The sequence below is a fragment of the Lissotriton vulgaris genome, chromosome 6 (assembly GCF_964263255.1).
Source record: "Lissotriton vulgaris chromosome 6, aLisVul1.2, whole genome shotgun sequence".
In the NCBI taxonomy this organism is placed as follows: Eukaryota; Metazoa; Chordata; class Amphibia; order Caudata; family Salamandridae; genus Lissotriton; species Lissotriton vulgaris.
The window spans coordinates 1,026,293,365-1,026,316,653 of NC_141694.1; the positions used below are offsets into that span (position 1 = coordinate 1,026,293,365).

The 23,289-nt window shown below is 41.8% G+C and overlaps 1 protein-coding gene across 6 annotated transcripts in view; it reads left to right on the forward strand.

Annotated features, from left to right (window-relative positions):
- The window catches only part of OSGEP (O-sialoglycoprotein endopeptidase), a 1,118,717-nt gene that overhangs the window by 747,465 nt on the left and 347,963 nt on the right, over positions 1-23,289 (forward strand). For 5 of the 6 annotated variants that reach the window (XM_086927086.1, XM_086927089.1, XM_086927085.1 and 2 more), the window contains one exon: positions 19,364-19,429. The exons of the other annotated variant lie outside the window; for it this stretch is intronic. In XM_086927086.1, coding sequence (XP_086783212.1) covers positions 19,364-19,429 — 66 coding nt within the window. The remainder of the gene's footprint in view (positions 1-19,363; positions 19,430-23,289) is intronic. 6 annotated transcript variants of the gene reach the window in all.

The following is a 23,289-nucleotide window of genomic DNA, read 5'->3' on the forward strand; positions in this document are numbered from 1 at the left end:
TCTGAGAGTTGCAGTCCTCACCTCTCCAGCCTCTCCAGGCCCTGTGTGTCCTCAGCGAAAACCACATTCTTCTGTTATGTACCACAAATACGCACACACATGCATCCCAGCCCCCATTCTCTAGTGTCTATTTTCTTTTACCGTGTAGAATATTCAGCCACTTTTTGATTGAGTTGGGTAGTAGAGAACAACAGAAGGGATTCTCCCTTTTAGAGGGTTCAATTTCAGAGCAAGTAATGACATTCTGTTCGCTTGTGATGGAGCAAGGTTTCATATGTACAGAAACTTGCTTGGACTCAGTCCTCTCGAAATAACATGTAACTAATTAATCAGCATATTTTGTTTACTAATATTTTCATTACACAACATTATTAGTATGCTGGTGAAGCTTGCATATGTGCTTTTACTAACAGTAACCCGAGTGTCCTAAAATGGGCGCCGAAAAATGCGGGAACTCTTTTGCGCATGCGTCTGCCACATCTACGTGGTGTGACGTCGTTCCCTTCTGGTGGGAACTTCTTGCATCTGCGCACTAGTGTCAAGATGGCCGCTTCATGCTTTCTCATAGTAATGCACATGCTGCTGCTTGTACTAAACTTGTGTGTTTAGCTTAACCACTAATGCTATAGTTAAAAGAAAGTAATGGGGTTAGAGTAGAGATAAGTGGTATACAGTGCATTCATTTGTATTTGTATTCTAATATGACTCTCTTTGACTTTATTAATAGCCTCGTATTTGTACTGAAGGATGACCTGAACAGCCATATTGAAAACGATCTGCGCAAGCGTGAGGAACTTTGAGAGACCTCGAGCCATGACATTGAACTGATGCCAGTGACTGTCTTTCCGGTAATGCGCCTGGGAACCACAACCCATAACCTGGGAAAGGAAGGAGAATCAAAACTTTATTAAACTTTGTATATTAAAATGAAATAATATTGCTGTGTGGAATAAATTGCATGGGAAAGAAACTGATGGGCGGGAACTTGATCAATATAAGTCAATGAAAATTACCTCATCTTAGTATGGTGTGATGACCTCTCCTCGTCTTTCTGACCAATCAAATGAAGGGATTACACGAATCACGAATTTGCAACACTGGGGGGTGGTAAATTGCCCAGAAAATGGTATAACTTAGGTAGGCTTAGTTAAATGAATAGTCCGACTTGTCACAGACCTGTCACTGACCCAACGTATGCTGAAGAAGAATCGAGAGCAGAGGTGCTGGCGGAGCACTCTGTCAGAAGAATCGGGGTTTGCTGAGGGAGAATTATCAATTTGCCAGTTGGGGTACCAAATTGCCGTAGAAAGGGGTGTGCAGCTGGCGTTGCACTTAGCGGAGATCACCTATCCTGATCTGCACCTGTCCTGTCCCGTTGGCACCTAATTAGTCGGGAGCCTTTTCTTTGCCCCAGCTCGTGGCTAGGATTGGTCTTCGCAGCATTCTAGGTAAATATAATCCATGTGGTATGTCCTTTTGCTATTTCCCTTTCTCACCCTTCCTAGGTACCAATGTCTAAAGGTGTTATCGTGATTTCTTGCCGACGTTGTCTTATTAGTTATATTCTTATTTGTAACATTTTTGTTCAATCTGTTTTGGACCCTGACTCATCAAATTCTGCATAGATAAAGTGTTTAAACTTCTCCCAAGTCTGTGTTTATTACAAGAAAGGTAAATTTATCTAATAGCTACCTATCATGCTAACTCCCTAGGACTTATAGCATTGGTGACAAAGGTTTGGTAAGTCATGGTGTACCGGTATAAATCCTAAGAAATTAAAATCCTGATAGGCAGTAAGTAGAAGCAGGATTACCGGTTCGAAGGTATGAATGTTTTATGGGCCCAGGTGAGTATGATTAACTGAGCTGGTAATCCTGCGCGCCATCAGTATTTCTTTGGTAGCAGATGGTTATGGTATAGTTAAAGATAGGTAGTTAGTTGCATATTGATTATTGATTTTTTTATTGATTTTACGTATTAACCAAAACCTGTTTGTATTGTTATTCGTTTGTCTGGAGATCCCTGGGGATATTGAATAGCGGGTGGTAAATGGAAGCCAGACTGCAGTGGGGTACTTGCCTTGATGAAGTGAGTGCGGAAAGTTAGGTAAAACTTGAAGCCCTAGTTAGGGATTATTTTCCTATATAAAAGTGAGAGCGATTGATCGCAAAGGAGTTCGCTGGTGAAACTTTGGCCTTATATCACCTAGAAAGGGTAAGTCTGAAGGAGTAACAGGTTATTTTTGCTTGAGCGAAGAGTAAGCGGAAGGTTGTTTTACTCCTAGTGCATGAAGAGTAGACGGAAGAAGTTTACTCGTTGTGGAAGAAATGATCTTTTCTTTAAAACTAGTCAATTAGGCACAGTAGCAAATGTTTTCCTGTTGTTAATTAATGAAACGTGTAATTAAAATCGAAAGAAATCGAGTTGTCGTATTACGTTGCAAAGGAGGAGTCAGTCGCGTGTGCTGCACTGATGTCATAGAGAGCCACGCTGGGATTGGTAGAAACAGCGGGTGTGTAGTCGTGGGAAAATTGTAAAGGAGGGTGAGTGCAGAGGGCGAGACTCGCGACACAGAAAAATCCGCGCTAGCATTGGTTAACGCAGTTTGTAAGTCAAATACTAATTGGTCATTAAAAAAAAAAGACGCGCAGGTATTGGAAAAATATTTCTGCAAAGTAAACAAATGTATTTAATTTGAATCGATTGAAATCTCTTATAAATTAGACAGTGGTAATTATATGTGGCATTTAGATCCAGCTATCATAGGAAATCGTCCAGATAGTAAATACTTACATTTTGCCCGAGAACAAAGTATTAGAGAAAGACCATATAACATGTACGGAGAAAAGAGAAAAATGTCGTTTATGCAGAAAATCAAGAATTACTTTAAAAAAGACAAACCCGTAAAAACGAGAGAAGAAATTATTATTCCACCACCGAAAACGCCTGCATCATACATGATGATAGAAAGAGGCTACCACACTTATGTATGGTTAGAGAATTGGATAGAGTATACCAAAGATGATGGGATATTAGCATTTCCAGAATATGATACATTTAATGGTAGAATATTGCACAATTTGCGACCATGCATGAATGAATTAAACCCCAGACCAAGATTGACACAATATGAAGCCTTAGAACAGTGGCAGACAGAGGCTTTTGAGCGAGATAGATCTCAAAGTGACAGAAATTTTTGCAGATTTTATCCCAGATTTCCAAAGGAAACTCGAGATAAGCAAATAAAACAATGGAGACAGTCAATGCTAGTGGAAGGATTCTTTCCTGTCTTTACCACAGAAGAACCGACGAAGTAAAAGCACAGAAAAAACAAAGCGCTTAATGACTAGTGGTGGTGATTCAGATGATGATTATTTAGAGGATTTATTAATGAAAAATCCGCCACCCTATCAGGAAGAAACCAATAGGGTTATCTCTAGTGCTCCATTTCTACAGCCACCCTTCGTTCCGCAGATTATACATGAAACCTCATTGGAAAAGGTACCACAAGAAAGAGAAAAAGAGGCATTAAACAAACAGCGTAGTGAGTTAATACAGGTAATCACTCAATTAAATACCAGTCCTGAAGCTCTGACAATACCAGTAACTATAGGTCCCGTAGTTCCCTTGTATGGAGATAAGCAAACCATTCCTGAAACTCCCAATCTGACTACACCCATAGTACAGTCTAGGAAAGAAAACCTAATAGTTGATGATCAAGCAAGTGAATGCAAGTCAGTAATTTCCTAAATGGATTTACCTATACAAGAACCAGTGAGTGACTCGATCAGGAAAATTACTCCCCGATGCTCAAAGGAAGTACAGATTGAGACATCTTCAGGAACGAGAAGTGAAACTGTAGTAAGCCCTGATAATTTAGAAAGATGGACTCGAGACGTATAAAGGCCAAAATCACAGCCAAAGGTATTGGACATATTCAAATTAAGGGTAGAATTAGAAGAGATGGTAGCTGGAAATGTAGGATTGGAAAGGTTAAATATTTTTCCTGAAGAATTGTTGTTTATATGCAGAAGTATTACTCGAAATACAAAATTATACCATGAGAAATTAATGAAATTGGCTTCTGAAATGGGAATAGACATTGGCAAATCAAAGGTGTTAGACGGGATATTTTATCATTTACTAATGACTTCCCAAAACTTAGAGAAAAACCTGTAGAATGGTACCAGCAAGTTGAAAGGTTTGTGAAAGTTTCGAAGGTACTGTTAAAAGATTTGGATGGTTTATTTGACATTGTTGTTCCAGCTGATTTGTGGACCGAGTGTAAAATTACGATAGATTGGCCAAATGATCACTACCATAGAGATCCAAAGACAGGAGCCTCGTCAGAAGAGGTAATGAAAAAGTATAATCAAGTAATAACCTATTTAAAGGAAAAGTTACCTCCAAAAGAAACAGATTGGACAAAAATAGACAGAACCACCCAAATTAAAGATGAATCTGTACATGCATATTATGAATGCCTATTGCAGGTAGTTAAACAGTACAGTGGTTTAGAAAACATTGATAATAAGGACCTGACACATTTTATATATTGTTTTGTTCCCGGACTAAAACCAGAAATCTCCCAAACGATTAAAGAACATAAACTATGTTGGCAAGCGAAACCTGTCGACGAGATTCTCTAGTATGCATAACACTGTGAGGATGAAATTAATAATAAACTAAAGAAATTAGAAGAAAAAGTAATGTGGACTCAAGTAAAAATTGGCAGAACAGCAGGAACTTAAGTTAAGTTAGCAGGCAAATAATCAAAAGAAGGGGGAAGGCCAAGGTGAAGGTAGTGGAGGCAAGCCCAGAGGGAAAAGGAGTAAAGGAGAGGCAAAGAAAATGTTTCCCTGTCATGGGTGCGGAAAATTGGGGCATTGGAGAAACAAATGTAAATTAATACAGAATAATAATGTCCAAAATCAAAATTTAAATCCCAGACGCGGAATGAGGTTTGAATGAGACAGCCGCAACAGGTAATACAGAATCAGTTACCTCCTGCCCCTATGCCTGATTTTGTGAGTCAAGCCAAATACAGTGTGGACACCGGATTTCGAGAGGGAAGTGGTAAGAAAAATGCGGGCTTCACCACAGTTTCTTTTACAGGACACATTTTTTGAAGACACTTACTGACCATGCCTGAGCAGGGGGAGGGAAGAGGAATGCATACCTGGTGCATCCTTACCGGTAGATCAGTCAGGACCATATGTTGAGGGAAAAGTGGAGGGAAATGATGTTACCTTTTTATTGGACACTGGTGCTACCCATTCTACTGTGAGAACAGCAGACATCCTAAACCTACCCAGGGGTGTGGAATTTATTAAAATATCTACTTGTCCATGGGGCAGGTTGCTTCATAAATCTACTTGTCCTGTAACAAAATCCACTTGTCCCTTTGGTGCCATGTAGTTCTCCCAAAAAGTATGGCAGCAGTCTCATTATAGAAGAGCTCTTATATAGCCTCTCTGATTATGCCAGGGTATATCCCATAGTAGTGTTTGAATACTAGTAATCATTTTATGTTGGCACATTTCCGCAGCTCCACATACTGGGACTGAAGATGGTGGTGGTAAGCAGTAGTTCCAGGCTTGGAATGCCCTATTGAGCCTGTGCAAACCTACTAACTTGCATGTTTTAGGGTTTTCAACAAATCTTCTCCAATCTTTCCCATACTGAGAAATGTTGGAAATTTACTCCTTTAGAGTGGCATACGTAAACCTTCTTTCAGAGTTGGGGAAAAAAAGTAGTTGAAGGGAAAATGAACTTTTAAACATCCAGGTTTTCACATGAGCAAATCTACACATGCAGGTTTGCTCATGCTAAAATGCAGTTCACAAATATTTTGTAGAAGTACAATTTCTTGCCCTACTAATGTAAATTCTTGTGAATTCACGAAAGCCATATACCAAAAGGTGCACTTTTGAGACTTTCTTTAATAAATGGGCCCCTAATTTGGTCTAGCGTTAACCATGACCTTTTGTGTTTATTAAAATTCTCTCTCTCGCTCTCTGTATCGGCTGGCTTCACTGTGAGTGACAGCATGCTGCTCTTTCACAAGGAGCATATCGGTACACAAAGTAGTTTTGATCAGTACCAGTAACTAATGTGGCAGTGTGTGCTCTTTGAGACCAAAAACTATTTTTGCGTTTGCCAATGCTTGTTATAATGTTGATGGCCCGGCAGCACTCACATCAATAAGGTTTTACAAAAGCCATGCCAAAACAAGTCACGCATTACCAAAACTAAAAAGCTGACCACCAATGTCAGACCTACTGGCTTTGCCAAGGCTTGTTTATTTTTGTTTCCCATAATCCTATTGAAACTGGTTACACAAATTTTCCAATAGGAATATTTTTGGGAAATACTGGCATGCATCAACACATTTTACTAAATGATGCTGCAAAGAAATGGTACCTGAAATTTTACAGTAGTTCAGCAAAATGTTATTTCCCTACTTTCATTTTTTAGGAATATTTTATATTGAAAGCAAAGAAACATTCATCTTGCTTTCAAGCTTCTGCAAATATTTGCATCTAATCAGAGAGCATTCTGTGAGCATCATGCATAGCCTAATGTTGCTAAACTTTGAAACAGTGTGTACACCTTTTCATACAGGAGCCACTGTCCGTAGTGCAGTCAGAACGTACATTTACTTACAGCGCTCTCCCTAATAATAAACGCTTTCAATTAATGAACCATAAATAAAAGTTTGAACAGCATTAACACATGCACACATATTAACTAAACTACAGGCAGTACCCTTCCCTGATCCTTAATGTGGTACTGCAAACTGGCAGCCAAAGGGTTTGTGTTTTTCACGGGGTTGGGCCTACTTGTCCCAAGGACAAAATACACATTAAAACTTGTTGCCCTTGACCCCAAACAATATGTCCTGGGCGTCGGGCTATAGGAATTCCACATCCCTGCCTACCCCTCTCGGGAGAAGCGATCCAAGTAGTGGACGTTTCTAATAAACAAATTAGGACCCCTGTCACAGATCCAATGGAAGTGTGCATAGGAAATTTTAAAGAGATGCACAAATGCGTTGTGTGCCACTCTAGCCCTGTAAACTTGCTAGGGAGGGATCTGCTATGCAAGATGAATTGCACAATCTTTTGAAAACCAAATGGTGTTGAAATTCAGACTCCAGACAAAGACTGAGTGTACAAAATTATGTTAGCTAAACAAGAAACAGAAGTTAAAAAGTTGTCCCTAGGATATCTACCAGAAGAGTTTCAAACCTTTGTAAATCCTAATGTGTGGGATTTTTCTGGAAAAGAAGTAGGTTTAATGGCAAATGTCGATCCCATAAAAGTGACAGTGTAAGAAGGTGCAGTTCACCCAAATACTCGACAGTACAAAATGGGTCCAGAGATAAAAGCAGGTGTCGCAAAAGAAATAGAGTGTTTGGTTGAACAAGGCATTTTAGAAGAAATAATAAGCAGGCCTTGTAATTCACCTATAATTGGCATAAAAAAACTGGAAAGTACAGGGTGGTCCAAGGCCTTCGAAAAATAAATAAAATTGTTGTCCCATGTTGCCCAGTAGTACCGAATCCAGCAGTGATTCTGTATCAAATACCATGGAGGGCAGGGTGGTTCACTGTAATTGATTTATGTCATGCCTTCTTTTCCATTCCATTGCATCCAGACAGCAAGTTAAGTGTCTTGAATCATTGCTGCTTCCCGGACAATCTGTACTGGTACAGTATATCGATGATTTACTGATAGCATCAAGAACCAGGAATGACTGCATGGTTGTTTCCATTGCATTATTGAGCCACTTTGCAGGAGGTGGACATGAAGTGTCCCCTGAAAAATTAGAATATTGTACAACCTCAGTCAAATATCTGGGACACCAGATAGAAAGCGGGGTCATCCGAAAGAATCAAAATAATTCAAAACCTGAAACTACCCCAAACTCAGAAAGAAATTAGAATGTTTCTCGGAGTTGTAGGTTACTGCAGACGGTGAATTGTGGGATTTGCAGTACTAGCCAAACCTTTGATTCAGTTAACAAAGAAACTGGTAAAAGATCCAGTCGAATGAGATGATGAAAGCATGACTGCTTTCTTAAAATTACTCAACCGTCTGTGTGAAGCATTGGGAATGCCTGATTACTTTAAAGAGTTTGCATTATTGTGTGACACAAGACAATTGTGCTCTCTCAGTTCTAACCCAGACCAATGGGTTAATGCGGCATCCTTTGGCATATTTTTCTGCCACATTGGACCCAGTGGCATCAGCACTGCCAGGTTGCATAGAATCTGTAGCTGCATCTTGCTGAGAAAAGTGAATCCATTGTCATAGGACAGACACCCTGTAACAGTATATGTCCCACATGCAGTCATGATTCTGTTAACTTGAATACAAACTCAGTGCATAACTCTTAGTCGGATGACTAAATATGAAAAAATTATTCTTGGTTCAGAGAACGCGACAATCGTCATGTGTACTGTTCTAAATCTGGCAACTCTGTTACCAAATTCACACTTTGAAGAAGTAAGGGAGGAAGTCGAACATGATTGTATCGATCTCACTGAATTCAGTACTAAACCACGCCCAGACATACATGAAGAACCTTTAAAGGATCCTGAACATGAGCTATTTGTAGATGGCTCGTGTATGCGCCATGAGGAAGGAGGATTGAGTGCTACTTATGCTATGTGTACATTATCTGGTGTAGTCGAAGCATCCTATTTACCAGGAGTGAAGTCTGCACAAGTAGCCGAATTGATTGCCTTAATAAAAGCGTGAAAAATTGGAGAGTAACCATTTACACTGATGGCCAGTATGGTTACAGGGTTGTGCATGACTTTGGCCAGTTGTGGATGCAAAGGGAGTTCATGGTTTCTTCAGGAATCCTTATTAAAAAAGGGACAATTTGTAAAAGAATTACTTGAATCAATTCAATTGCCTAAAGAATTGGCCGTAGTAAGTGTGCTGCTCACCAATCTGGAAATGACAAAGTGACAGCTGGTAATCGGTATGCTGACCAAGTGGCCCAACATTGTGCCAAATACAAAATGGCAGTAAACAAGAAAATCGATGCATGTGGAATGAGCTGCCAACTTACGCTACTAAGAGTAGTAAGTACATGGGAGGCAGTGAGAGATTTGCAAAATAAAGCAGAACTCCAAGAAAAGGAAGAATGGGAGAAAATAGGGAGTCAGATAAGACCTGAAGATGGTGTGATAGTTTATCTAGACAGGAGACCAGTACTACCTGATTGTATGCTTGCACCAATGGCCAGAATGTACCTTGGGGACTCACACATAGGCAGAGATGCAATGATAAGGTTGTTCAGGCAGGATTGGTTTAATGCAAAGTTCAGGAACATAGCAGAGAGTCTTTGCCAGAGATGTTTGATTTGTCAACGAAAGAACACTGGTAGAAAGACTGTGGTTTGTCCTGGGAAAATTGGAAAGGCAGAAGGCCCATTTATCTAACTACAACTTGATTTCATTCAGTTACCTGCTTGTCGAGGATTAAAATATGTTCTTGTCATTGTCTGTTTATTTTCCAAGTGGGTAGAAGCATATCCAACCAGAAGGAATGACAGCTTAACGGTAGCCAAACTCTTTTTAAGAGAGCTCATTCCTCGGTTCGGTTTTCCAGTAACAATTGAATCAGACGAGGGTCTCATTTTAATAATGAAATAATTTGACAGATTTGTGAAGCATTCAAAATTGAGCAAAAGCTGCACTGTGCATATCGCCCAGAGGCTTCTGGCGTGGTAGAACAACTGAATGGCACAATCAAAGCAAGATTGGAAAAGATGTGTGAATCTACCCGATTGGAATGGCCTGATGCTTTACCTCTTGTCCTGATAGAACTCAGAAGCATTCCAGACAAGAAAACAGGCTGGAGTCCCCATGAAATACTCATGGGAAGGGCAATGAGTCAAGCATGTGTGCCAGGACACAAGCTGTTAAACTATATCTGATTATTTAGTGTTGGAGTACTGCAAAGAGTTGTCTGACCAAATGTGTTCTATCTCTCACCAGGTTGGGGAAGACGCTGTGGCCAGACAATCAACTCCAGCACATGACTTGAACCCTGGAGATTGGGTAGTGATAAAAGATCACACCCGGGAATCTTGCCTAGCACCTAGGTGGGGAGAAGCATGCCAAGTGATAGTGGTTACCACCACAGCTGTAAAGTGAAAGGGATTTCCAAACTGGATCCATGTCAGCCATACCAAAAGAGTAACAGAACCTGACGAAGTAGAGGCTGAAGGTTGCGCAGCTGAAGGGTCTCGAGTAGTTGATCCTGAAGTCGTTGATGAAGAACAACCGAGCACCAGTCAGGATGAATGAATTCCAGTAGTTGACATACCTGAAACAAGAATAAGAACAAGAAGCCAAACGTATCTAGATAGTCAGAGTGATAGTGAGGATGAGACCGGAATAGAAGAACACACTCAGAATACAGAAATCAAAGCTAATATTAATCCTGAGGAGGACCCAATAAGGAGAGAGCAACATACTCAGACGAAACACCCACCAGAACTCCTGTGTCTGAGGGGGGGGACAGATAGGTACTAGAGAAAATGCACAGGCAGAAGACAATCAAGAAAATACAAGACCTGAGCAGGACCAGACAGGTATAGAAGAACTTGTTCAGGAAGAAGAAAGAATTCCAGGCCCAACAAAACAAAATCCTGAACAAGGTCAGACTAGTATAGAAGAACCCATCCAGGCAGAAACGTCAACTGTAATAAGCCCTGGACAAGGTCAGATAGAGAGGATACCTGAAGAAGACGAAAATCAAATTGTGCCACAACTCAGGGAAAACAAAAGGACATCTAAAGAAATTGAAAGCACAGTGCTAGCTAAAAGACTCAGAAAAGGTGATGCTTGGCCTGGTTTTGTTAAAAGACTGAAATATCGCCTAGTCACAATAAATGAAGAACTTGAACAAGTGGATGAAGTAACAAGTCAAACTGAACCATCGACAAGTAATCAAAGAAGAAGTCCACGCTTAAAAAGACTTAACAATAAGTTCAAGGGTCCTAAATGGACTTATGTGATTCTCGAAGAATTTGAGAATCTGGAAATCAGTGATGAAGAATTGATTGCTGAACAGTTTATAGTAGAAGTGAGACCAACTTGAGATAAATTCACAGTTATACTCTGTGTAAAGTTGACAAAGAGGGGCTAAGTCTCCTTAGTCAAAATGTCTGATGCTAGAGTTACTGTAAACTCGAAAATAAATTGTATAAAGACAAGACTGAGGCGGAAAGCCGGGGGCGCTATTCTCTTTCCTTTATTTGCGCTCAGCACTTTGTTGGTTGTATTGTTTTTAAAAAGTGTATATATCTTATTGGCACTATTTTAATTACCACATCAGTGCTTTGACTAAGAAGGCGAGACTTACATCGCCGGAGGGTCCCTGCACGCCTCTCCCCACCGGATCAGCCGATCTTGACGCTGACGCCGGCACGGAGAGGGACAGCCGCCATCTTGGGACAGGCAGGGTAGCGGTCCAGTTCTGGCCGCCTCCCGCCCTCCCGTGTCTATTTAAGGCACACTTTTGGAGCCGGCAGTTAGACTAATTCTGCTCATCCCCTGAGGCGGAAAGCCGGGGGCGCTATTCTCTTTCCTTTATTTGCGCTCAGCACTTTGTTGGTTGTATTGTTTTTAAAAAGTGTATATATCTTATTGGCACTATTTTAATTACCACATCAGTGCTGTGACTAAGAAGGCGAGACTTACATCGCCGGAGGGTCCCTGCACGCCTCTCCCCACCGGATCAGCCGATCTTGACGCTGACGCCGGCACGGAGAGGGACAGCCGCCATCTTGGGACAGGCAGGGTAGCGGTCCAGTTTTGGCCGCCTCCCACCCTCCCTATGTATATAAATAACTGGACTTCCCGTCCGCGCAGCGGACGGGCGCAGCGGGCGCGCCTAAGGCAAGCCCGTCCGCGCCTGGCCCGTGCTTAGTGCCGGTCCCCCTGCCCGTCTTTTAGGGGCTCCTAGCGTAACTTGGTCCAAATCAGCATTATTACAACTGCGCCCGAGGGTGTGTACCCTGACTCCTTCTTGCTGCCCTAGTTTACTAGAGGATTCCTCGTTTGAATGCCCGCTATGTACATTTAGACTGCTACCAGCTAGAAAACGTGTTTCTCAGTATGGTAATATAAATAAGCGGCAGACTCGAGCGCCTACGCTTAAAATTGCGTTGCTTAACTGTCGTTAGCTGCCACGCCATGCTGGTGAGATCTGGTCATCCCTCACTTCAGACGCTTGGGATGTACTGTTTCTCACTGAGACGTGGCTGAAGGATTCCTCGAACCCTGATATCCTTTTGGCCACGCCTCCGGGCTACCTCTTCAAAGGTTGTCATCGTGAAGGTGGCCAAATGGGTGGGGGTATCGCTATTATAGCCAAGGCCCATCTCAAAGTGACGACCACTAAACTCGTAAATATTGGAAAAATTGAAGCCATGCACTTCACTTTGGCAGATTCCGCGGCCGTCATTTTAGCCGGGATTCTGGTATATAATCCACCCACCGCCTCGTCTGGTTCTCTTATGTCACTTGTACACTTGATTGCAGATCTGTCCCTTAAACATTCGAACTTTATTGTGCTTGGTGACTTTAATTTACACGTGGATGATCCACTATGTTCCCCGGCCACCCAGTTTTTGGATACTTTGAAGGGTCTAAATTTATCTCAACTAGTTCAGGGCCCAACGCATAAAGCAGGCCATACTCTGGATTTCACGGCACCTGGACATCTTGCTTCACCCACCTCTTCCGCTTATTTGGTCGGACCACTATCTCTTGCCTTTTGATCTTACCCTTACCGTGGCGCCCTTACCTATCGCACTCAATAAGGAGTACGGGAGAAAATGGCACAAAGTCACCTGTGCCACTCTGAGTCCTCTTTTGCTCTATGGCGATGAACCCTTGTCCTGTAACACTGTTGATGAAAGGGTGTCTAAGCTTAATGCAACCTTGCTGAGCGCCATAGATACTAATGCACCCCTTCAACCCATCACGTCCTCTAGATCCCGTCCTTCATCTCCCTGGTTCTCTTCGACTCTTAGGGAGGAGAAGAGCCGTTGTAAAAAACTTGAACGTCTATGGCATAAAAACTATGATTCAGAGGCCAAATCCATTTACAAAGCCGCTCTGAGAAAATGTCTTTCCTTAAAACGGTCGACTATGACAGATTTTTTCTCTCTCCAAATTGAGAAATCTAAGAATTCCTCTAAATCCCTCTTTAAAATTGTAAAGGATTTTTCGCATCCTGCTGCCTTATCTTCCCAGATCCTGGCTAGCCAGGCACTATGTAATGGTCTCTCGGAATACTTTCAGGAGAAGATCGTGACCATCAGGTCTTCCTTCCCCGCGGAGGGAATTTCACCAGCTCCTAGTGAGATTTACGGGGACAATCCTCTCCTTGAATCTTTCAAGGAGATGACTATTGAATCTTCTCACAGATTAATTACCCAATGCAAATCTGGTTCCCCTCTTGACCTGATTCCGGCTACAATGATGGGTATTCTAGCCCCTTTATTGATTGAGCCCCTCCTTGATATCTGGAATTGCTCTCTTGGTTCGGGCCAGTTCCCCTCTATATGGAAGGAGGCCATGCTGGTCCCGATCCTCAAAAAGGCGAATTCAGATCCCGGCCTTTTCTCAAACTATCGGCCCATTTCCCTCCTCCCTCAGTCAGCTAAGATCCTGGAGAAAGCAGTTCAACTGCAACTGGCTGAATTTCTGGAGACTAATATGCTCCTCCATGATTCTCAGTCAGGTTTTAGAGCAGGCTTCAGCACGGAGACGGCTCTGCTCGAAGTCTCCGAAACTGTCAGAGAGTGTGTGGATAGGGGCGAGGAGGCCATGTTGGTCCTCCTCGACCTATCCGCCGCCTTTGATACGGTTTCCCATACGATCTTATTGGATCGCCTGAGCCAGGTGGGCATAGGAGGTACTGTGTTGACATGGATTAGCTCTTTCTTGAAGGATCGTTCTCAGAGGGTCTTTTTGAGGCCTTTTACATCGGCTGGGAAACCCCTTCTTTGTGGTGTCCCCCAGGGCTCGGCCTTGAGCCCTTTGTTATTTAATGTGTATCTTGCCCCTCTGGCCAAGGTGGTGGAATCCTGGGGAGTCAGAGTGATCTCCTACGCTGATGATACCCAGCTGGTGTTTTCTTTTAGGGATCACTCTGACACCTCTTTTGCCAACTTCCGTCAGTGTCTTAATAACATCTGCAACTGGATGACCACTAACCACCTCAGGCTTAATACTGATAAAACGGAGGTAATGTTTTTTAATCAGAAAACGACCATCCCCTCCAGCCTGTGGTGGCCAATGGTCCTTGACCCCCCCCCCGATTCCAGCTATTACAGTTCGCAATCTGGGCTTCCAGTTTGACAATACCCTTTCCTGTGCTCCCCACATTAACAAAACTACATCTGCTTGTTTTGCGAAACTGGGTATGATCAAAAAGATTCTGCCATACCTCCCTGTGAATGCTCGTAGAACGTTGGTTCAGTCATTAATTACGTCTCACTTAGACTATGCCAACAGTCTCTACGCAGGTGCCCCTTTATACCAGATTGAACGGCTACAAATCGTGCAGAACGCCGCGGCTAGATTGATTGGTAATATTCCTTATCGTCAATCCGTAGCATCCTATCGTAAACAACTGCACTGGCTCCCTATCACAAAACGTATCCACTTTAAGATACTGATACTTGCCTTCCGAGCCTTGAACAACCTCGGCCCAGGCTATCTGAAAAAAAGGCTTGTTCTCTCACATTCTGTGAGATCCTTACGTTCTAATAGTCTACGTCTTCTGGTTGTCCCACGCTTCCGCCTATCTAGAGTAGGCGGTAGAGCATTTGGAGTAGCAGCAGCCAGACTGTGGAACAATCTCCCCTTGGAGCTAAGATTTGCCTCTACTGAACCCATCTTTCGCCGCAAATTAAAGACTTGGTTGTTCTCCTCTTGATTTTCTGTTCTTTTTCCTGTCTCTGGGCTCTTTAGTTGTTAGCGCCGGGACACCCCCTCGGGGGTAGCTGTGCGCTCTATAAAATCCTAAATAAATAAATAAATAAATGCTGTAGAATAGGCATATGTAGTGTATTGATAGTGCTTAGAGTATGGCTAGGATTGACAATAGCAATACCTTACTTGATGGCTGCTAAACAGAATGAGACTAGTATACATGAAAATGTAGCTCACAATAAACAAGACCGAGTAAACTTCGAAGCACCAGATGAGCTAGAATTACATCATTTTAGAAATAAGAATGAAACAGATCTGAATGTATTTGCTAATCTATTAGTACATTATGTAGAGACAATGAAAGTTAGTGATTGCTATGTCTGTATGAAATTACCGACATCAGTAGCTGAAGGGGTTACTTACCATCATTTACTACTGACATATGGTATTTCATGAAGTATATTAACTAGTCTGTTTTATAGAACTGGGAAGTTACGGTATTATTATTCTAATCTAGATGTCATTTTTTCTGAAATTCCTAGACGCAGAAAAATGAATCCTGTCCTAGGCAGTAGCGACTTAAAGTTCATGGGTAAATTTTTCCTAACAATAAAAACAATAGATATAGCTGAAGCACACAAAGACAATTTAACTTGTAGATTACAAGAAGAAGAAAAAATATTTTTGAATGTAGTAGAGAAAAGGAGACAGGATTTCCACAGAAAGGCCACTGAACCGAAACCCCAGATACCCAAATGGGCTGAAAGGGAAGAATTTATGGCAAATGGCACGACTCATGCTGCTATGTCTCTGGACTTTGAAAAGAAGGGGAAAATCTGTCTCCATAGGCTGAAGACAGAGTATAACAATGTATTTATCGGTTCCAGTGAATGTGAACACAATTTCCTGATAATTGGGGGTTGGGGACTAAAAGGGGGACCTGATCCAGTATTTCCTGTAGTCTATTATATTTGTTGGAACAAAGCTTATTTTAAGCTGCCTGATCATTGGTATGGGAGTTCCTATTTCGGAATAGTATTCCCAAAGGTATGCCATGTAAAAAGAATCACTGTGCGCAATGAAAACGATAATGAACTAAAACAACATAAACGAGCTAGTTTCTGTGAAATTGTAGGTGATATATTTAGTGCATTGATACCTTCAGTGGGAGTAATTCTGAACACTCGAAGAATTTGTAAATTGTCTACAGTGGTGGATCGCTTATCGGCTGACACTGCTGGAAGATTCTTATTGATCAATACTGAATTAGTTGCGATCAGATCAATTGTTTTACAAAATCAACTTGCTCTTGATATATTATTGGCAAAAGAGGGCGTAGTCTGTAGAATGTTGAAGTTGCAACATTGTTGCACTTACATACCTGATAAAAGTGTTGAAATTGGAAGGTATGTCCGAAATATTACTCATTTGGAAGAAACCACTGCAGATTGATAGTGCATGGAAGAGACTAACTGATGGTCTCTCCTCAGTAGGTAGTTGGCTTTCTAATGTAGGTAAAGTACTGATGCCAATAATGGGGATATCACTAATAATGTTGGTGATAATGATTTGGTGCAAATGCTGCAGAAACAAAGTGGTATGCAGTATATGAAAAAAGAAAGAAGCGAAAATTTGAGAAGATTCAAATGGAAGAGTTCAAGGGGGACATTTATAAAAGGATTTAAAAAGAAACAGGATAAAGGAAATCCTAAAGAAATAGAATTGGGACAATGCTAAAGTTGGAATCTGGTTCCGTAATTAGTGATGGTATAAAATACCATCAAAGAGGGGATTGATGGAGCAAGGTTTCATATGTACAAAAACTTGCTTGGACTCAGTCCTCTCGAAATAACATGTAACTAATTAATCAACATGTTTTGTTTACTAATAATTGTATTACGCAACATTATTAGTAAGCTAGGGAAGCTTGCATATGTGCTTTTACTAACAGTAACCTGAGTGTCCTAAAATGCCCGCCGAAAAACGCAGGAACTCTTTTGCGCATGCGTCTGCCACATCTACGTGGTGTGATGTCTTTCGCTTATGGTGGGAACTTCTTGCATCTGCGCACTAGTGCTTCATGCTTACTCATACTAATGCACATGCTTCTGCTTGTACTTAACTCGTGTGTGAAGCTTAACCACTAATGCTATAGTTAAATTAAAGTAATGGGGTTAGAGTAGAGATAAGTGGTATACAGTGCATTCATTTATATTTGTATTCTAATGCGAGTCTTTGACTTTATTAATAGCCTCGTATTTGTGCCTAAGGGTGACATGAACAGCCATATTGAAAACTATCTGCGCAAGTGCGAGGAACTTTGAGAGACCTCAAGCCATTTCATTGAACTGATGCCAGTGACTGTCTTTCCGGCAACGGTCCTGGGACCTGCGAAAGGAAGAAGAATTGCAACGTTATTAAACGTTGTATATTAAAATGAAATAATATTGCTGGGTGGAATAAATTGCATGGGAAAGAAAATTATGGTCGAGAACTTGATCAATATAAGTCAATGAAAATTATCTCATCTTAGTATGGTGTGATGACCTCTCCTCGTCTTTCTGACCAATCAAATTAAGGGAATACACACATTTGCAACACTGGGGGGGTGGTACATTGCCCAGAAAATGGTATAACCAAGGTAGGCTTAGTTCGATGAATTGTCCGACTGTCACAGACCTGTCACTGACCCAACGTATGCTGAAGAAGAATCGAGAGCAGAGGTGCTGGCGGAGCACTCCGTCAGAAGAATCGGGGTTTGCTGAGGGAGAAGTATCGATTACCCAGTCGGGGTAACCAATTGCCGTAGAGAGGGGTGTGACGCTGGCTTTGCAGTTAGCGGAGGTCACCTATCCTGATCCGCACCTGTCCTGTCCTGTTGGCAGCTGATTAGTCAGGAGCCTTTTCTTTGCCCCAGCTTGTGGCTAGGATTGGTCTTCGCACTATTCTAGGTAAATATATTCCATGTGGTATGTCCTTATGCTATTTCCCTTTCTCACCCTTCCTGGGTACCAATGTCTAAAGGTGTTGTTGTGATTTCTTGCAGATTTAGTCTTATTAGTTATATTCTTATTTGTAAAATTTCTGGTCAATCTGTTGACTCATCAAATTATGCATAGATAAAGTGTCTAAACTTCTCCTGAATCTGTGTTCATTACAAGAAAGGTAAATGTATTTAATTGCTACCTATTATGCTAACTCCCTTTTTGATCCCTAGGACTTATACAATAGGTGACAAAGGTTTGGTAAGTCATGGTGTACAGGTATAAGTCCTAAGAAATTTAAATCCTGATAGGCAGTAAGTAGAAGCCGTATTACCGGTTCAAAGGTGTGAATGTTTTATGGGTCCAGGTGAGTATGATTAACTGAGCTGGTAATCCTGCGTGCCATCACTAGGTGATATAGGAAGGGCTTGGCACACATTATGCTGCACAAGCACTTTGGCCTTTACTATGAGTAGGCTGGAAAATAGCCCAGGGGGTGTCAGTAATAGGAAGTGTGGAAAATCTGCACATTACTAGTTGGTCCTTAAAAATACCCTTAGAAATGAGCCATTCAAAGGGGAATCTGTAATTCTGGGTCTAATTCCCCCTGTAATTCCTCATTTTCCATGACAGCTGAAACATCTCTTTGTAAATAAACCGATCTGTGGTAAGATAGCAGATCTCCTAATTCCCACATGGCCATAACTGCGGTTATCAACTCTGTAGGAATTAAAAGGCCACTCATAATGAGGGTTTAAGAGAGGAAAGCTGAGTGTAATTAACATTGATGAACTGCAGTAGAATCAGCTTGATTAATTGAAACTAATGGTTTCATATGTAAATTGAATAGAAGTAGTGAAAGGATGGCTACTTGTAAAACTGTATTTGTCTGGAAATGGGACATAGTCCTTTTTTGAAGGATTGGAATCCTAAAGAGAGGAAGGATTAAAACACACTCAAAACTGTTTACTCTATTTCAGTTGTTAAGCTTAATATCTGAAGGATTGAGTGATTGTCTACATTATCAAAAGCTGCTGAGAGTTCTAAAACTACCAAGAGGCCTATGTTTCAATCATCGATAGTTTTAAGGTGTTTTCCAAGTACCTGAATGGTGGCAGTTTTCATACTAACTTTGAAACGGAATTCAGAGTGGAATAACGTTATAATGGTATTTAAAAAGTGACTTAGGATCTGTCAGACAACCGCTCCATAAATTATTTTGCCCAAGAATTGGAGTTTTGAAACATGTCTAAAATTCTGAAAGCCATTTGACTCCAAGTTGGTTTTCTTGAGATCATGGTGATATTAATAACAGAAGACTTTGCTATGTCCTTGCTTAACATGGGCATCTCTCATTTGGTGGTCTGCAATGGCTACATTTCTTGAATTCTCCCCAATTTTCTTGCAGGATGCAGCTTATAAAATGTTGACATCTCAAGAATGTACTCCAGAGGATCTTTGCTTTTCTCTGCAGGTAACCAGGGATGGGAACTGTGTCTGTTTATGAATTTCTTTCATGTTGATAAGCGAGACTAGTTTCATGCAAATGAATTAATGAGAAACTTTGGAAGTGCATTGCTACAAAGATGTTGTATTGTAAGCCTATATATATCACATCATACCTCTGACTATGATGTGAGGCCAGTGATTTTAGTTGATTTAATTTCTGTGGTGCATTGTTGGAAGGGTGTTGGGTGTATTATGTCCTATGAGGAAGAACGTAGCAAAATAGATCTTTATCAAGCATTTGAATTTGTCTTACTTAACATGGGTTAAGGCACATTGCAAGGCGTGGGACAAAATATCAGTGTCAAGCATCACACTAATACTGTAAGCTGAAAAAATGAAAATCTATACTTGGTGTTTAGCTGCCCAAGGCAGAAGTTGTAAATTAGTTTAAATATGGGATTCATGTACATGCTTATGGTAGTAAATAGTTTGAAACTCAGTGAAATGATAAAAGAAAACATTTTGAGGCCATATATTAAGAGTTGACAATAAATGCATGTGAAATAGGTACAAAGCAACAGATGCTTCATTTGATGATTCACACATGCATTTTCATTGTCTCAGGTCCTCTTAGTACTTTTGGATATTTGCTATTCTTTAATGTGATGAATTGGACAATTGCTGAGGCACACTAAATTATAAGTCCAAACTGTAAAATGAGCATTAACCCATGCAGTAATCAAAAGAAGTCCGTTTAGGTATTTCTTTCTCTTTATTCTTTGAAATGATTCATGTACAAAAGCAAGCAATGGCAAGCAATGGCAGCTGACACGTATTTAGTCTGAAGGACTTTTTCATGGCTAATTAAGATAGGCAGAGAAAGTCAACACCCTAGAGTATGGAGTCCTGGAAACCAGTATAGACATGAGTTCTGAGTGCCCGTAAATAGATGACGTGAAAACAACCCGTCATCTGTTGCTTCTCTATCAAACGTTGTATCAGCATAAAAATGAAATTAGTCCAAGTCACCAACCTTTGTTCCCACACTGAATGCCTGCAAATACAGTTAGTGCTGTATGTGCAAGCACGTGGATCTGGAGTACAGTCTGAGGTTCCAATAGACCTTTCTTGAGATTGACGAAGATAGACAATGGTAAGAGTCCTGCGTACAGAAACAGAAGGACCATACGAACCACCGTATAGTTAGCTGTGTACTGTCGAGAGACATTTGTATACTCCACAGAGGCATCTGCCTGTGGAGTAGTTTGTCTCTTTTGCTGGAAGGAGACTTGCTGCTTGGAGAGCACCACAGTATACTAAATGGATACATTTCAACTTTACGGTTATTATATGATCTAGATGTGCATTTGCAATTTGGCTTTTCCACCTTTGTGTGAAACGATTCTTTAATGTGATGCCTAGTATATTTCTATTAAAAAAGGAAACAACAAGCTTAATGAAACTAGTAAAAACCAAACCCATTGATTTGGAGCCATCTATCTTATCAGTTTTTATAGCAAGAAGGGAGGCGGTCCTGGTTATTGTACTGTGGAGCATGTTCCAATAACGTATGGATCAACGTGGTGTACAGTTTTCTGGGTTGAAAAACAGAGCACACTCCGTTACTGCCAGGCCAGGTTCTCCCTAGACCAGAAACAAGCATCCTGGGACTGATTTTGGGGTATCAGCCAGGCTAGCGTGAATCCAGTGTCATAGTGAGCAAGGAACCCATGTATGGGCAGACCCTTGGCCACTTAGGGCGAACATAGGAAACACAAGATGATGGATGGAGTGTTTAAACATTTAAAACACTCACCTCCAGTCAAGAGATCGGGGTTAAATCCATTGTTCCTTTGCTCACTATGCCACGCCAGTTTGGACCGAGACATATGCATATCAGTCTTGACCCTGCTCTCCATGGGCACAGTCCATCCAGAACTGCCTGTTGAGGTTCTCCCCCCGCATTACCAGGGTCAAGACTGATTTTCAGCATACTGTCCATCATCTGCCCTTTTGCATTTGTCTCCCTAAGTGGGAAGAGTATGCCCAGACATGGGTCCCATGCTCGCTATGCCACCAGATTCAGGCAAGCCTGGCTGATGGGGGTGATACCCTGAACCCATCCTAGGATGCTTGTTTCTGGTCCAGGGAGGGCCTGGTCTGGCAGTTCGACTGGACTGTTCCCATGGAGAGCAGGGTCAAGACTGATATGCATATGGCTGGGTCCAAACTAGGGTGGCATGGTGAGCAGGGGAAGCGTATACATTTAAAGAAAAATATTGACCTGTCAAAAGGGTTTAGTTTGCGAGGTTTAGTTTACAACTGTAACATTGTCACACTCAATGGCAGTGTAAGGCCTAGAGTCATGTTTTCTCCTGATCACTGCAGTAGTAGCACAATTAAGTTCTGTAATTCACCAGTGACATTAAACTTACTATCCTTGGCTGAAGTAATCAGAAGGTGGAGATTAACAAATTGTTTCTTTTATATCCCCACTTGGTCTACAGGCCACATGTATAATCCATCACAATGTTTCAAGTGTGTGTAGCTTGGTCATCTATTCGGGTATTTCTCGGAACAAAGGAATGGAGACACTTTAGCCATTATGTATTTCAGGGAGGTGCTAAGATGTAATTACTCACTTAATTACCTTGAGCTCTAGTTTGGATTATAGAATATGCAGTAGGACTTTACTGATCTCCAACACTTCCTAAGTTAGCCTATCACCTCAATATGTCAAGTGCAGACAGACCCATCTGTCACACAACTTTGCTACAAGCTGTACTGTAATAAGTGGATTCTCTCCCATACAGTATGTCTGAGAATCAACACTCGCCCCCTAGTTTTTCTTGACAAGTTTATTAAATTATTTCCTGATGCCTTCCAAAAGTGCACCACTGCCCATGCATTCATCATATGCCCACACAAAAAGGAACTACATTCAATTTTTAGAAAGAGCACACCAAGGCATTACTTTACCAAACTACTTCTCCAGGGTAAGTAGGATGCAATTGGTTTAAAACCTCTATTGACATTTACATCCCTGGCGCATCGAATGTCACACAAAGTGCAGGTGTTTAAAGAAGTGGTACTGAGGGATGTGACGCAAAGGTTAACTAAAAAAGAATATGTTTAATATAATGCTATTCAAGCTCAGATGTCAAGGCTTAATTCACTTAAGAACATTGAGATTGTGATTAAACCTGTGGCAAAATGGAGGGGGTGCTCCAAGCCAGGCTGCAAGATGGCCGCCACTTAGTGGTGCTCTGCAGGCCGGTTGGACAATCCAGCACAATCAGACTATTACAGCAGGCATTATTGCCCAAAACAGGCAAATATGGGCTTGACTATTATTAAGGCATTCGCCCATATGCCCTGACGGTTAAACAAAGCTCGGGTAGGAGGTTGGCCAACGAGACCCACGAGGAAGCCAAAATGGCGGCCCATGGAAGCCCGTAGCCTGAACTGCGGCTCCCTTCTAGATTTGCCTCACAAATCGAGCTCTGGTTGGTTGCAGAGCGGAACGGAGTGGAGAGACCGATGGTAGCAGGAAATCCTGCTGTGCAGAGCCCCAGGAGAAGAAAACTGGAAGTAGTGTGCGGGAGATGGTGTTGAGACCTGTGGCCCTCTGGCAGCTGAGCAGACAGCAATGTGGCCCAGATCAGGGCCGGAGATCTACCGTCCAGCTGCACAAAGGGTGCTGGGAGCACTGCCTGAACTGGTGGCGCATTGTGACCCCCGGACCACTTATTGATGGAGCGGTCGGCTGGTTGGCGAAGACCCACGCACAGAGTACGGCCTGGTCCAGGAGACAGGGGGAGTTTGCCTGGTGGCTTCCGTAGGTCCCCCCAGCAGACGAGTTGAGAGGAGTGGCACGGAGAGCGC